The sequence below is a fragment of the Electrona antarctica genome, assembly GCF_951216825.1.
Source record: "Electrona antarctica genome assembly, chromosome: 21".
In the NCBI taxonomy this organism is placed as follows: domain Eukaryota; kingdom Metazoa; phylum Chordata; class Actinopteri; order Myctophiformes; family Myctophidae; genus Electrona; species Electrona antarctica.
Window position 1 is genome coordinate 26,705,246 of NC_136802.1, and position 16,728 is coordinate 26,721,973.

Here is a 16,728-nt window from a genome sequence, read left to right on the forward strand (position 1 = left end):
GCATTTTGGATCAGTTGGAGAGGCTTCAGTGCACATGCCGGTAGGCCAGTAAGGAGAGAGTTACAATAGTCAAGTTTTGACAGGACTGTTGTCTGGATTAGGAGCTGGGATGATTCCTGGGTGAGGAACGGTCTAATTCGTCGTATGTTATAGAGTGTGAACCTACAGGATCGAGTGACAGCTGTGATGTGAGTTTTGAACGAGAGCTGACTGTCCAGGACAACACCAAGGTTCCTGGCTGTTGGGACAGACGTTACCAGGGCGTTGTCTACGGAAATAGTTAGCTCCCGCATCGGGCAGGACTTAGCTGGGAAGAAGAGAAGCTCAGTCTTGTCTGGGTTCAGCTTGAGGTGGTTGGAGGACATCCACTGTGAGATGTCAGCCAGGCAAGCAGTGACGCGCTCTTCCACCTGGGTGGCAGAGGGGGGGAAGGATAGAAACAGTTGTGTGTCATCGGCATAACAGTGATAGGATATATTGTGAGCAGAGATGATAGTGCCAAGGGATTTAGTGTACAGTGAGAAAAGGAGGGGACCAAGTACAGATCCCTGTGGGACCCCAGTTTGGAGGGTTCGGGGGGATGATAACAGACCTTTCCAGGAGACCTGGTAGGTCCGGTCGGTGAGGTAAGAGGAGAACCACTTTAGTGCCGTCCCGCCGATGCCTAGATCCGCTAGGGTGTCTAGGAGCAGCTGGTGGTTCACTGTGTCAAATGCTGCTGATAGGTCTAGGAGAATCAGGACTGCGGAGTGGGAAGCAGCCTGGGCAGCATGTAGTGCTTCTGTGACTGCCAGCAGGGCAGTTTCTGTGGAGTGGGCCTTTTTGAATCCGGACTGGTTGGGATCCAGCAGGTTGTTATGTGAGAGATGGAGAGAGAGCTGGTTGGAGACAACACGTTCAATGCTTTTTGATAGAAATGAAAGGAGTGATACCGGTCTGTAGTTCTTGACATCTGAGGGGTCAAGGGTTGGTTTCTTGAGGAGTGGTGTTACTCTGGCTGACTTGAGGGCAGATGGGACGCAGCCTGAGGTTACTGAGGTGTTGATGATGGAGGTGATGAAGGGGAGCAGATCAGGTGCGATGGTCTGGAAGATTGGAGACGGGACAGGGTCGAGAGGACAGGTGGTAGGTCTAGTGGAAGTCACTAGTTGTAGGACCTCGTCTGGGGAAAGAGGAGAGAAGGAGGACATGCATGGTGTGTTGGGGTTAGTGTTGGTTGAGTCAGATGCCACTTTATGGGGGAGAGGGGGGAAGGAGCTGCTGATATCGTCAACCTTCTTCTCGAAGTAGTTGACAAAAACATCAGAGCAGAGGGGAGACGGCAGACAGAGAACCTGTCGTTTTTAAAGGGGCTCCACCATGAATTTAAAATCAAATGTATTATATAAATGTTTCCCTTTAATACCTCTTTATACCCACTGAAGCCTAAACAACCACTCAAATCATTCATTTTCATCCTCTCTGATGATACTCTTCCAAGCCATTTCAGCTGCAATACCAAAAATGTCCACACCCAAGCCCCCTGTCCTCCTCACCACCTATCCCCGCCCACCTCAGTCTCGGTGGGAGGGGTGGAAGGAGGGGGGCATTGAACCACCGTGGGAGGAGGTGGGGACAGTGGGGAGTGAAAAAAAAGAAGCGTGTTGGAAGTCGAAACTTTGGATAAGGGGGAAATTCTTCATGATGAAAATACAGAAATGTTTGACAAAGTGAAATAGAATCTCTCAAGAGATTTGCCAGCTGATCAATCAGCGTTGATCATCATCATTTAGGGTTTTAGCTTATAGTGTTTGGTTTTATTCATACATCGGAATTACGAGTGGATGAATTATGTCAAATATATTGAAGTGCACGCGCATGGTTAACACAATCGGCACCAGGATTCCTTCAAAATAGAAGCTCGGGGTACTGGGAAGACATGGCCGCTTTTACTCTGTAAAGACCCCCCCTTCGGTTCCGGAAAGAAATTGGAGACATATTTTTGCTTGCTTACCTCGCTAAGAATCCGATAATAATCACTGATGATCCCTCGCGTTCCTATTATTGAACGAGAGGCAGGTGAGAACTGAGAAGTGCTTAGTATATCCATCAGATCAAAACCACGGAGAGAGCCCGAGATTAGGAGATACGAGGCATTCCTTCTGCAGTGGTAAACTAGGAAGTAACCGGGACCGGGGGTGAACGAAGAGCGAAGCGTATGGTAGCCTTGGAGTCCAACTAAAAAAAGAAAAAAAAAAAAAAAATCAGAATATTCTTCTCTCGTTTGATATCATTGAAGATGCGTTAGGACGTGCACACGTCATTGCAACCCGTCGATTGGATTGCTTATGATGTGTGGGCACGTCGGATGGACTGAACCTGTTAATGTTGTGATGTCATCGTTGATGTTGTGATGTCATCGTTAATGTTGTGATGTGATTTCCTTGGCAGGTTCTTCAGCTACCTGAGCAGACTGTCCTGTTACAAACACATCATGCTGTTTGGGTGTTCCCTGGGACTGCCCGAATGTGTTACTGTCACTGCTACCAGGTACACACACACACATGCCCGACACCTTTGCTAGCGTGCGCTTTCACTGGTGTGCACGGCGCAGCTGGCGCTGTGTCAGCTGTGCTCCGCTCTGATGAAAAAACAAACACGTCAAGAACACGTGCGACCCGCTCCGCGGACAGTTACAGGTGGGGCGGTATACACCTGTCTGTCAAACGGTAAAGCAGGTGTCGTAGGGCATATAGCCTGGAAACATGGAGACGAATCTGTGTGTGCCTGTGTGTGTGTGCCTATGTGTGTGTGTGTGTGTGTGTGTGTGTGTGTGTCACTGCACTGAGAGACACGCAGCTGCTCTATACATCTCCCTACAACAGTGTTTTGCCGGAATTGGTGTTTGTGTTAAATAAATAACGCCGCATGAAACCGCCATTACCCTTTTCATGTCACGCACCCCCTAGAGGGAATTCGCGCACCACAATGGGTGCACTCACCACAGTTTGAACAACTTCCATGTTCTGCACTGTGCAAAACCAATTGGCTCCTTTCTTAAAGTGCTAATTATTATTAAATCAAACTGCTTCCTGTTTGGAGCTCCTCCCCGCGGTACAACTTGTCGTAGGCATTTAGCAGACGCTTTTAATCCAGAGCGATTTACAGTAAGCACCTGTCCACTTTTGGTGTGTGTGTGCCTAGAGACTGTGCTGCGTGCGTGCGTGCGTGCGTCTGCTGTCGTCGTGTGCTGCGCTGCTGTAGAAGCAAGCGGAGTAGCGGACATGCTCAGACATGCCCACGATGGTCCCGGATGGCTGGGTGAAATTCACCGCCCAAAATGTATGTAACGGCACGCGAGCCCAAGCCCGGCCCTGTCTGGGCCCGTTGGTCAAGTACAGAAACGGTCCAAGCTCGGCCCGTTTTGGCGGACCGGGGCTTGGACCCCCCTGGTCGGGTCGAGTCCTCTAACACACTGTTTCCTAAAGACTGGGTCGTGACCCAAGGGTGGGTCGCGGGAGGTGTGAATTGGGTCGCTAAAATATGTTTTCGCATATGTGTGTGTGTGTGTGTGTGTGTGTCAGATCTCATTTCAGTCAGTGTGACAGAGTTATTCTTGGCTCACACACACACACACCAGTGTCCCATTTATAGTCCTTAAACAGCTGTGACTTAGAGAGAGAGAGAGAGAGAGGGGGGGGGGGGGGGTGCAGGAAGTTCGTTTTTCGAGTCGGCCAGGGTGGGCTGTGAAGGCGTCCTAACACTGCGCGTGCGTGTCTGTGTGTGTGCGCGTGCAGACAGGTCATCCTGCCCTGCAGGTCGTTCTGCGAGTCGGCCAGGGAGGGCTGTGAACCCGTCCTACAGATGTTCAACGCCTCCTGGCCGGACTTCCTGCGATGCTCGCAGTTCAGCGATGTCACTTCCTCTGCGTCGCCCCCGACGATGACGACGACGATGACCGCGGCGGCAACAGGCTCCGCCTCCTCCGATAGTTCTACATCCTGTTATTCTCCGCGCCACATCACTGGAAAACCATGTGAGTAAAAAAGAAAATCAGACCAGTCTGAAGTGAGTGGTGCAACAGTGCCCCCTGTTGGTACTCTAAACATAGGGACAAACTTTGCAGTGGTGGAAAAAGTACTCAATTTTTTTTACCACTTAGGACCTCTTCACCACCAACCTATCTTCATATAATTGGTCCTCACTATAATGTTCATGATAAAATACCACAATTATGTTCTACTCGATCTGCATCTCATTGGAGGCCTGTGTGGGCAGTTCAGAAACCCGTGCACCAGGGAATGACAGGAAACATCACCTATATGGCAGCTGTGTCCAAAGTGCGGCCCGTGGGCCACATTTTATACACGGGCCAAATTGTATACGGCCCGCCGCTTCATACCTGAATTGTATTATGAACGGCCGGCCCAACAGTATGGGACATTTTTACATGAACCCCTTTAGGGGGTCGGCGGCCAAATACAGATAATTCTGGGGGTCCTTGACGTGAAAAGAGCACCACTGACATAGAAACAGGGTTTTTCAGAAAACGGTCAGGATTTTAGAAGGCATTTGTAGAATCGTCCTCAGGTCTAAATGGGTTAAAGTTTTTTAACCTGCACATTTCCCAGAGTATATAAAAATTGATATCTCTACAAAATTATTAACAAAATAAGGAAGGAAGGAGGAATTGAAAGATTGAAACATTTTAAAAGTATGTAACATTAAATATACAATCCTCACATTAGCTATAGCCGATTCTCGCTAACTGTTTTTGGCTGACTGGAAACAGCCGAGTATTCCATGTGAAATAGAGTGCTGTCTATGGTGGCAATAGCCGACAGCTATTGCCACCATATAGCTGTTTTAGCATAGAGAGGTTTAAGTGGCGATCAATGAGTTAACACTCATGATGCCTTGGACATGTATACACGTTTTAGGACGTTTATATCGATATGATTTTTTTAATGCATCGTCCCGGTTGCTAGGTAACGCCTTGCTCGGCCCCGCCCTGCCAGTTTCGAAATATCCTTTAGCGGCTTTTTTTCCCCTTTTTTCACTGAATCTACGCTGCATCCGCGCTGAGTGATCATAACGCGGACGTTCTGGGCTCATTTCTGACTTCATGCTGCAATTTGTTTATTAGCATGGACTTTCACAGGAAGCAGCTTTCGCTTTCTACTTTTTTGGTGAAAGGGAAAGTGTAATACTTGCGCTGGAGGAATTAGTGGCAAAACACAAGTGTTAAAGGTCCTGGTAGGAGATAAGAAACAGCAGCAATCATCATATTAGTTCATATTTAATATTTTGTTCCTACAGCGCTGTGCGGTGGTCATGACCACTTCCTGTGCGGGACGGGGCTATGTGTGCGGCAGAAACTGGTGTGCAACGGATACAATGACTGTGACGACTGGAGCGACGAGTCACACTGCGGTGAGACACGCACGCACCTCACGCACCTCATGCACATACACACAGTTTAACAATGTATTTATGTCTACACACAGGGAAAGCATACATTGACACAAATATTTCAGGTGCAGTAAAGGTTACATTCATAAACTCATGGATATGTCTTCATGATACAATACACACGTCACTCAGAACTACATGGGCACAAGCAGTGGCGTCTCCCACCATATATGGCAACAAGAGATGGCACAATACTTTTGCCAGCCTTTTTTGCCTCGTCTTTGGGCTTCCCAAGCTGTGACAACCAGTCCGTGGGTATACGTCCTAGACTGGCGGAGGCACCAGAGGAAACAAAGTTCTTTAGTGTTGCACTGCTGCTTGGTGTTAACACATTCTTGTGTTTAAGCATCATGTTATACTTTAGCTTAGAAGTTTAACATCATGCCCAGGACACACACACATACACACACACGCAGACGCACACACACACATATATCAACCTATGAGCACACACAGTAAAGTTCACACACTGGGTGTAAATAGCAGCAGACATTTCCGTGTCTGTTTCCGTGGCGATGTGCAGTCAAGAAGGTGATTGATGATTGGTCGACGTACGGATGCTTCTGGAAGTTTCCCACAGGTCAAATGACACACGTCACGCACGCACATACACACGCCTTCCACCAGAGGGTTCATGTTCTCTCTCTCTGTGCGTGTGTGTGTGTGTGTGTGTGTGTGTGTGTGTGTGTGTGTGTGTGTGTGCGTGTGTGCGTGTGCGCGTGTCAGTGAGGCAGTCACCATGGTGATTCTAAAGCTGTTTACGTCCATATTTTGTAGGTAAAGGAATTTACGTAACTTCCCAATAAGTGAATGTTGATGCAGGTCTGGTGCTACTGCTCAGAGGCAGAATTACACAGACCAAAGCTTGAGTATAGGCCTATATGTCATTAGAATGACTTATTCTGCATGCTAAATCAATTACAATAGTGACAAACATCAAATAAAATATCTCTCTCTGTATCTGTCTCTGTCTCTGTCCCCCCCCCCCAGACTGCATTGACAATGAGTTCAGGTGTGGTACAGGTCGCTGTGTGGCGCCCTCTCTGGTGTGTGACGGGTATGACGACTGTGCAGACATGAGCGACGAACTTAACTGTGGTGAGCATTGATCGGTTGATTGATTGATTGATTGCTTTATTAGTCATGAACGTAAGCAGCACAGAGGTACAGTCAGACAGACATAAGCCTCGGAAACAGCAGGTGTTTTGTTTTCAAAGTAAAGAACGTCACACTATCACACGTGTGAAGTGAGGGGTGCTCACATCCTGGCCAATCACAATTAGCCCTTCACTACGTCCCTCCCCAACCCATCCTTGTCCAATAGGAACGTTAGCAGCGAAGAAAGTTTGACCTGCATAGCAACCGTTGCTAAACTATTTGGATTGGCATTGGACAATCGCTTTTTGGGTTTTGGATTTAGTGAAGGGCTAATTGGCGGCTTTTTTTTTTTTTTTTGTAGGGTTAGTTAGTAGAATAGTAAGAGAGTGGTGGCACGCTTTGATCTCGCCACAAAGCGGGGAGCCTGTGGGCTATAGTAGTTCCAAACATTGGAACTATCCCATTGAGATAGAATGAGCACTTCCGCATTCCATTGTTACAATGGGAGTCAACGCTAGTGTCGCCACTCTCTTATACTATTCCACTCGGACATTTTCCGCCCTCACTTTTTATCTTCAATATGTACTTTGCTCAGCCAATCAAAGTGTAATCATCATCGCTATGGGGTGATCATCAGCCAATCAAATCATCGCTGAAATTCCCACGCGCACACACAAAGCTGTGCATAGGAAAAACAGCCTGGGCGAACGAGCCAGGACATGTGGCATAGGAGGAGTGGGAGTGAACCTTGTATTTCGCTAAACCAATAACAGAGCAGAAATTTGGTGACAGCAGTGTTCTCCGCTGCATTCTACTGGGGAGTAGGGTGAGGGGAGGCGGCCTCATAGGTTGATGAACCAATAGAAAGTCGGCATCAGTTTCCAGCACTATAGTTGGTTCTGCCCCTCTGTACCCAGAAAAGCATATAGGTCTCTTCCAGGCTAGTTATTGTGTGTGTGTGTGCATGCATGTGTGCGTGTGTGTTGTGTGTTACAGTGTGCGACCCTGTGCTTCACCATCGTTGTGGCGAGGGAAGGTGTGTGTCCAGAGACTGGTTGTGCGACGGAGATCACGACTGTGTCGACAAGACTGACGAACTCAACTGTTGTAAGTTCATTATTAGTAGGGATGCACGATTAATCGGTAGCATGATCGGAATCGGCCATATCGGCCATAACAAATCGGTTTTCACCAGCAAAAAAACATTTACATTACTTACATTTAATGTGTACTCATCTCATTCAGTATAGTCATTCAGTTGTGAAAACAGACACTTGGAAAAGTATTATGCTATTTATTGATTGATTACTTTATTAACAGGCTTTGGGCCAATAATCCCCTATGGCCTAGGCTTGTTTCCATCAATATATAATTTCGGGAATCGGTCAGAATCGGTATTGGTACCCTGCAAATAATCGGAATATCGGATATCGGTCATAATTTCATAATCGTGCACCCCTAATTATTACACTATATAAACTGTTGTATGCTTATATTAAACTCTAATATTTACTCAACTGTTTAAAGCTCCACTCTGCAAGATTTCTGGTGTGTGTGTGTGTGTGTGTGTGTGTGTGTGTGTGTGTGTGTGTGTGTGTGTGTGTGTGTGTGTGTGTGTGTGTGTGTGTGTGTGTGTGTGTGTGTGTGTGTGTGTGTGTGTGTGTGTGTGTGTGTGTGTGTGTGTGTGGGAGGGGGTTGCCAACTACTGTGGCTTTAAACAGACAACATCAAAGTGCTTGACTTAAATCACACTGGGGCGCTCTTATCATCGTACATCATCATCATTTGCTCAGACACATATGACGTGAATCCATTTATCCCTACTTCATTGTCAATGGTATTTAATGTAGGACAGAAATCTACACTATAGCTGAATATAGGAGGGGCTAGCGCCCCTCAAAAAACACAAGAGTAACTCAAATGAATTAGACAGCCATCTTTGTTGGATGAATGGTGCAGCACTACTTCAGAGTGCAGTAGTCAGGGTGTGGTCCAGTGACGTGTAGGGCTGTTGTTGTGTATTGGAACCACATCATGTAATATTCCATATTGTTTAATGTTTATATATACTGTTGCAGTATGCAGTATAATGTGCATAGTGATGACTGCATGCAGGTGACTGCATGGTACTCTGGACTTGTGACTTGTGTCTGGTGAGACACCACGCGCAGGGCCATAGTGATCAATGGGACATTGTGTTGACATCCTATAGAAATTAGAAATGGTCACCTGTTCAGTATGATGTTTAGAATCTGCGTGCACGTGCACACACACCACGCGCACTGTTTTGTACAATACATGCACATGCGTACGCATAGGCTACGCAAACCCATACATAAGCTTGGATTTCAGAGAGCTAGAGAGACAGAGACAGGGAGGCAGAGATCAAGATCGGGCACTGCAGGACAGCACTGCTGGTGTGAGGTTCAGCTCGGCAGGATGACTAGCACTGCTGGAGTGGACTGAACATGAATTTGGTAACTAAGCTTTTGTCTTTAATAAAATGATACAGAAATAAGGGCATGCCTGGTCTTCTCCATTCATTTATACAACAAGGTCAAAGGGGCTCATATAGAACACTCCATAGGCTACACTGTCTATACTTCAGAGTGCAGTAGTCAGGGTGTGGTCCAGTAGAGTGCAGTAGTCAGGGTGTGGTCCAGTGACGTGTAGGGCTGCAGTAGTCAGGGTGTGGTCCAGTAGAGTGCAGTAGTCAGGGTGTGGTCCAGTAGAGTGCAGTAGTCAGGGTGTGGTCCAGTAGAGTGCAGTAGTCAGGGTGTGGTCCAGTAGAGTGCAGTAGTCAGGGTGTGGTCCAGTAGAGTGCAGTAGTCAGGGTGTGGTCCAGTAGAGTGCAGTAGTCAGGGTGTGGTCCAGTAGAGTGCAGTAGTCAGGGTGTGGTCCAGTAGAGTGCAGTAGTCAGGGTGTGGTCCAGTAGAGTGCAGTAGTCAGGGTGTGGTCCAGTAGAGTGCAGTAGTCAGGGTGTGGTCCAGTAGAGTGCAGTAGTCAGGGTGTGGTCCAGTAGAGTGCAGTATAGTCAGGGTGTGGTCCAGTGACGTGTAGGGCTGCAGTAGTCAGGGTGTGGTCCAGTAGAGTGCAGTAGTCAGGGTGTGGTCCAGTAGAGTGCAGTAGTCAGGGTGTGGTCCAGTAGAGTGCAGTAGTCAGGGTGTGGTCCAGTATAGTCAGGGTGTGGTCCAGTGACGTGTAGGGCTGCAGTAGTCAGGGTGTGGTCCAGTAGAGTGCAGTATAGTCAGGGTGTGGTCCAGTGACGTGTAGGGCTGCAGTAGTCAGGGTGTGGTCCAGTAGAGTCCAGTATAGTCAGGGTGTGGTCCAGTGACGTGTAGGGCTGCAGTAGTCAGGGTGTGGTCCAGTAGAGTCCAGTATAGTCAGGGTGTGGTCCAGTGACGTGTAGGGCTGCAGTAGTCAGGGTGTGGTCCAGTAGAGTGCAGTATAGTCAGGGTGTGGTCCAGTGACGTGTAGGGCTGCAGTAGTCAGGGTGTGGTCCAGTAGAGTGCAGTATAGTCAGGGTGTGGTCCAGTGATGTGTAGGGCTGTCACCATTACTAATGTAAGTTGATGATGAATTGTCACACAAATAATTTTGATTAACGATTAATGTCAGGTGTAAAGGAGAAACTTGGACACTCATGCATGAAGGAAGCATGAGTTCAAGTCCGTTGCTCTCCCCATGTCCCCCATATATTGGGACCAGGTTGGCGGAGGGTGTGTAGAGCCCAGGATCACATTAGATAATTGACACAGGGGTGAAAAATGGGTTACAAAATCGTGGGATAAAAAAAACAAAAAAACAAAAGAAAATAAATTGGAACATTGAATATGAATAGAAATTTCCGTTTGCCTTTTAGGCTTCATCATGAGGAAGTGCACATAGGGCAGATATATACTGAAATATACCAATAAATGACTGGCATTTTTATAAATGTTATACTTTAAAAAGGGCAAATTATAGTGGAAATTTGGTCCAGTAATAGTATGACTCTATTTCCCAGCATGCAGCAGCCAGCAGGGCTTGGTCCAGTAATACTATATGACTCCATTTCCCAGCATGCAGCAGCCAGCAGGGCTTGGTCCAGTAATACTATATGACTCCATTTCCCAGCATGCATCAGCCAGGGCTTGGTCCAGTAATAGTATGACTCTATTTCCCAGCATGCAGCAGCCAGGGCTTGGTCCAGTGTGAAGACGGGCAGTGCGTTCCGCCGGCGTTTCGTTGCGACGGAGAGGAAGACTGTCGAGACGGCAGCGACGAGAGACACTGCTACGCTGACACACCTGGTAATGTTGTCTGTCTGTCTGTCTGTGCGTGCGTGCGTGCGTGCGTGCGTGCATTATTATTGGGGCCTCCAATGAGGGGCCTCCAATAAGGGGGCACATGTGGCCCCTAGGTGGAGCTATCGTCATGGAGGACGCTTATGATGTTTGTGACTTAATTCCACCGTTCCACCAAACCTGAACACGCGCACTGTTCAGGGGTCCGCCATGACAGCAGTCCCACTACGGCCCATGTGTGGCCCCCCAGGGGTCCTTAAGGTGTTCTTAACTCATTGACTGACAGAGTAAATAAATAGATCAGCCCCTGGGCGGCGATTTTTCATTTTTTAATTAGTCACACAATATTGTTTTTTTCTACACTGCGATCGATTCCCCACAACCGTTGATGAGCATGGAGGTTTTCTCTGTGCTTCATGACTACATTTAAAACAACTTTACCTTCACCAGAGGGGGCTAAAGGCTCATTCATAGTCTGATTTATCGGTGGTGAGGTGACCACCGCTCCGGTGGTGAGGTGACCACCGCTCCGGCTCCGGTGGTGAGGTGACCACCGGAGCTGAAATAACGTTGAGCGGTGGTGAGTAAAAACAGAGAGAAGGGCTTGGGCGGTGGCAGTGGTTTGCTCTTCACCGCAGCTCAGTGACGTCATGTTGTAGTTACACAGGTATGTACTATACCACTATACTTATACTGTCTGTCTGTCTGTCTGTCTGTCTGTCTGTCTGTCTGTCTGTCTGTCTGTCTGTCTGTCTGTCTGTCTGTCTGTCTGTCTGTCTGTCTGTGCAGTCCAGAGCGGGTGTGTTCCAGGTCAGACCAACTGTTCGTCCACTTCCTGTTCCCCGGTGTGTGGAGGCGGAGCCAACCCCGCCTGTGACCAAGGCAACTGTTGTAAGAGACGCACACACACACACACACACACACACACACACACACACACACACACACACACACACACACACACACGGCAGCTTCACAGTGTGTTTCCATTCACGATTTCCCTTAGTGTGGAAATACATTTTCTTTGAAGTTTTCTTTTTCAACTTGGGTATTAATTAAAGGAGCCCAGAGGCTGGACTGTAACTCTGTTGCTGTGGTTTTGCGGCCATCCTGTGGCCAGACAGTGCAACTGCACGCCACCCTGTCCAAATTGTGCAACACAGAATGTTGAGCTGGAGGTTTCTATTGGCTGTTGGTACACTGAGCTGGAGGTTTCTATTGGCTGTTGGTACACTGAGCTGGAGGTGACCCTGCAAATAATCGGAGATCGGATATCGGTCATAATTTCATAATCGTGCACCCCTAGTTACAACACAAAACTCTACTGCTGCTGTTTGAACCTTCCCTACCAGCACACCAGCTTCCCTAACCTTCTCTCTCTCTCTCTCTCTCTCTCTCTCTCTCTAGCCCAGTGTGAGCCCATAACCTTGGAGCTCTGTATGAACCTGCCGTACAGCCACACGTCCTTCCCCAACCTCCTGGGTCACGCATCCCAGCGCGAGAGCTCCGTGTCCTGGGAGAGCTCTCTGTTCCCCGCCCTGGTGCAGACGGGATGCTACCCGTTCCTCATGTTCTACGCCTGCACCCTCCTGGTGCCCAAATGTGACCCCCTCACCAACCAGAGGGTGCCCCCGTGCAGGTGAGTGGTAGGGCATTAAGGAACTAGTCGACTAGTACTAGTCGACCTAGTTGGTACTAGTTGACTAGTTAATAAGATTTTATTTTTTGTAGGCCTCAAGATCAGTTAGATTATAGTTATAGTCACCCATGTACACAGTTTTTAAATGTACAACTATTTATTTCCCCCCCAAAACACCCCCCCCCCCCCCCCTTTTATTATTGATTTATTTATTTTTTACCTAATAGGTAGTTAAACAACTAGTCGACTAGTAAACTAGGCAACTAGTCAACTAGTAAACATGATTAGAAGTGAATGCCAGTGAGTGGTGACACCCAGTGTTGTTTTTGGCAGCAAATTTAGATTTCTTTTTTAGTATGATAGTTATACATCTTTGGAATAAAACTTCCAATTAGTTTTATAGTCACATTTTAGTCATCTGAAATGTTTTAGTGTTAGTCTAGTTATAGTCGACTAAATGTCGTAAGATTTTAGTCTACTAAATCTACAGTTGATTTAGTCGACTGAAATTTATTTTGGCGGACCTTGACGGTCGGCACTGCGACGCGTTGTGCTTGTAGATCTGCTATTTTCAGCATGCAAGCAAGTATAAAATGACATTTTAGTCTAGTTTTTAGTTGTTGACGAAATTGTCAATATATTTAGACATCGTAGCTTAGTTTTCATTTAGTTTCAATTTAGTTTTCGTCAGTGAAAAAGGATAGTTGACAAGAGTCATGACTTAATTTGTATCTGGTGTATTGATACACCTGGAGAGGCTGGACAGTTTGGCAGCATTTGATTACATACGGTATGGGGCCCTATCACGGCTCATCTTGACTCCATTGTGTAACTGCATGTTTTGATATACAGTGTAAGCAGCTCTTGTTAATGTTTCATATTGATAGGTATGGTCTGTTGCTCGTTTAATATGCTTTATAGTCTGGTGTATGTGTTGTCATCTATGTCTTGTTTTGTCATGTCTATAAAAAAACCCAATGAAAGCTAATATAACAAAAAAGAGTCACATATGTCTCGGCGGCTTCAACATTGTTCAGCCGCTCTGGGGGCGTGGTCATAACGCTATATGCGCTAAGCATTGTGGGAATGTTTCTTCTACCTCTTCAGGTCTTTGTGTCGTAGCGCTAAAGAGCGATGCGAGTCGGTGCTAAGCATTGTGGGACTGCAGTGGCCCGAGGACTCCGACTGCAGCCAGTTCCCAGAACACACTGCAAACTCCACTTCTTGCTTGCTTCCTGTCCCTGGAGTAGACGGTATTTACGACCCCTGTGTGTGTGTGTGTGTGTGTGTGTGTGTGTGTGTGTGTGTGTGTGTGTGTGTGTGTGTGTGTGTGTGTGTGTGTGTGTGTGTGTGTGTGTGTGTGTGTGTGTGTGTGTGTGTGTGTGTGTGTGTGTGTGTGTGTGTGTGTGTGTGTGTGTCAGTGGTGGAAAGTAACTAAGTACTTTTACTTAAGTACTGTACTTAAGTACAATTTTGAGGTATTTGTACTTTACTTGAGTATTTCCAATTTCCAGTACTTTTACTTCTACTCCACTACATCTCAGAGCCAACATTTTTACTTTTACTTCACTACAATCATTTGAAAACTTTAGTTACTAGTTACTTTGGTGATTTTAATTTTGATTAGAAAACATACATTAACCACTTCAACCCTATACATTTTGGCCATTTGAAAATAGCAGATCTACAAGCTCACAATGCGTCGCAACACAACGTATTGTGAGCTTGTAGATCTGCTATTTTCAATAGATTTTGTACACATTTTGAACTTGGGACATTCTGCAATATGAGTACCTTTACTTTTAGTACTTTACTTTTTGATGCTGATACTTTTCAATTCCGTACTTTTACTTGTAATGAAGTAGTTCTAAATTGCAGTATTGGTACTTTTGTAAAACAATTGAGTACTTTGTGTGTACGTGTGTGTGTGTTTGTGTGCGTGTGCGTGTGTGTGTGTGTGTGTGCGTGTGCGCACGTGCATGCATTTTACTAAATGCAACATATTTCCTCTCCTCCTCTGTGTGTGTGCTGCCTTGGTCTCCGTGGTGACAGAATGCTCTCCCAGTCATTTTAAATGTCGTTCGGGGAGGTGTGTCCTGTCGTCTAAACGATGTGACGGAGAGATGGACTGTGAAGACAACTCTGATGAGGACAACTGTGGTAAAACAGACACGCACGCACGCACGCACGCACGCACGCACGCACGCACGCACGCACGCACGCACGCACGCACGCACGCACGCACACACACACACACACACACACACACACACAGTACCGCTGCGCCATGCGCAATCAGAGCATAGTGGCTGCACCTGAGTGGTGATACGCTCTCTCTCAATATTAGCATATAATAATATAATGTAATATGTCTCTCTCTCTCTCTCTCTCTCTCTCTGTGTGTCTATGTCTCTCTCCCAGGGTGTCTAGAGCGAGGGCTGTGGGAGTGTCCAGGCAGCAAAGTGTGCATCAAATCCAGTATGATTTGTGACGGCTTCCCTGACTGCCCTCTGCTGGTGGACGAGGCCAACTGCTGTAAGTGGTCAGCAGTATGTTTTTAATATTAATGTATTTAAATGTGACAAAGAAGTGCACTATTTACCTGCTCTGAGATGTAGTGGACAGGGGTGCACACACCTGCTGATACAAGTTACATTATAGTTAGTCATCCAATCAGCTTTCAGAAGATACAAGGTACGTTGTAGAGTCGTCCAATCAGCTTTCAGAAGATACAAGGTACGTTATAGAGTTATCCAATCAGCTTTCAGAAGATACAAGGTACATTATAGAGTCGTCCAATCAGCTTTCAGAAGATACAAGTTACATTATAGAGTCGTCCAATCAGCTTTCAGAAGATACAAGGTACATTATAGAGTCGTCCAATCAGCTTTCAGAAGATACAAGGTACATACATTATAGATAGCTTTCAGAAGATACAAGGTAGGCCTTCTATGACCAGAGCCTCCTCAAACCCTCAAGCCATAGACATATAAACGTAGACGCCCTTTCCGGCTCTGGAGCGTACGGTATGTGCTCAAGGGAGGGCAAAACTTCCCCAAGATTCCTTGCGAAGCCCCGCGGAAGCATGAGCGTGCGTCACAGAGCGCATGTTCGGGTCTGTAAATCCCGGAAAAGATGCGCTGTGATTGGCCAGTATAGTCACTTGAGTGACGTAACATGCCTTCCACACTTCCGGGCGTACTTCCTCCCCCAGTGTAAATTCTTCCGCCCCTCCTTCAACACACATCGCTCCAACGAACTGCAGCGGCCAATGAGGCATCTCTTTTTTTAATATCTATGCCTCAACCCCTCACACATATGTATACGACCTTACAGACGTATAGAGAGGCTAAATTATGTAGTTTAAATAGCATATTATGTAGACATATGTAGCATTCTATAGTGTATATAGTGTATAAGTGTATAGTTTCATTGTACAGATATTCCACAGATGATAGGTTCATGGTTTACTTCTGATCCTTGATGACTATTTTTTTTAAATGTATTTGATGTATTCCCATGGTGTTGTTCTTACAGTAAATCTCTCTGGATTAAGAGCGTCTGATAAATGCCTACATTGTAAATTGTATCTTGTGTGCATTGCATCTTCCTCTCTCGTCTCCAGCGGTGCAGTGTGTCACATTATTTATGTTCCCCCCCAGCGGTGCAGTGTGTCACATTATTTATGTTCCCCCCCAGCGGTGCAGTGTGTCACGTTAATTTGTGTTCCCCTTGCAGCCGTGTGTCACGATAACGAGGTGGAGTGTTCCAACCATCAGTGTGTTCATCGCACGCTGTGGTGTGACGGAGTTAAACACTGTTCAGACAGCTCTGATGAATGGAACTGTGGTGAGTACGCACGCACGCACGTACGCACGAACGCACGCACGCACGCACGCACGTGACGTACACACGCACGTGACGCACGCACGCACGCACGCACGCACGCACGCACGCACGCACTGTTCAGACAGTTCTGATGAATGGAACTGTGGTGAGTTACATTGGCAGGTTAATAAGGGCAACAATGAAATACTGGCAGGTGAAATCTGTACAGCATAAGTTCATACAGGGACATGGGAGTCTGCATGCCTCAAAATGGAGTTCCAAATGGACCCTTATGGGTCTGTAACTCTGAGAGTGTACAAATGGAACCAAATTGGGCCCGTACATTTTCAGAGTTAAACTAACAGTGAATTTACAATATATATTAGGGGTGCCAGAGATTGAAATGCCATTAAATGGGGGTCCTTG

The 16,728-nt window shown here is 46.8% G+C and overlaps 2 protein-coding genes across 3 annotated transcripts in view; both read left to right on the top strand.

The window, feature by feature from the left end:
• The window catches only part of cnga1b (cyclic nucleotide gated channel subunit alpha 1b), a 76,589-nt gene extending 62,466 nt beyond the window's left edge, over window positions 1-14,123 (top strand). Inside the window, exon 11 of the transcript XR_013788708.1 lies at window positions 13,953-14,123. The gene's annotated coding sequence lies outside the window, so the exon portion shown is untranslated. The remainder of the gene's footprint in view (window positions 1-13,952) is intronic.
• corin (corin, serine peptidase) overlaps window positions 1-16,728 on the top strand; it is a 32,149-nt gene that overhangs the window by 7,395 nt on the left and 8,026 nt on the right. For both annotated transcript variants that reach the window (XM_079491692.1, XM_079491693.1), the window contains exons 5-16: window positions 2,431-2,529; window positions 3,777-4,015; window positions 5,299-5,412; window positions 6,442-6,549; window positions 7,546-7,656; window positions 10,716-10,841; window positions 11,625-11,726; window positions 12,243-12,474; window positions 13,582-13,727; window positions 14,527-14,634; window positions 14,896-15,009; window positions 16,213-16,323. In XM_079491692.1, the coding sequence (XP_079347818.1) occupies window positions 2,431-2,529; window positions 3,777-4,015; window positions 5,299-5,412; window positions 6,442-6,549; window positions 7,546-7,656; window positions 10,716-10,841; window positions 11,625-11,726; window positions 12,243-12,474; window positions 13,582-13,727; window positions 14,527-14,634; window positions 14,896-15,009; window positions 16,213-16,323 (1,610 nt within the window). The remainder of the gene's footprint in view (window positions 1-2,430; window positions 2,530-3,776; window positions 4,016-5,298; window positions 5,413-6,441; window positions 6,550-7,545; window positions 7,657-10,715; window positions 10,842-11,624; window positions 11,727-12,242; window positions 12,475-13,581; window positions 13,728-14,526; window positions 14,635-14,895; window positions 15,010-16,212; window positions 16,324-16,728) is intronic.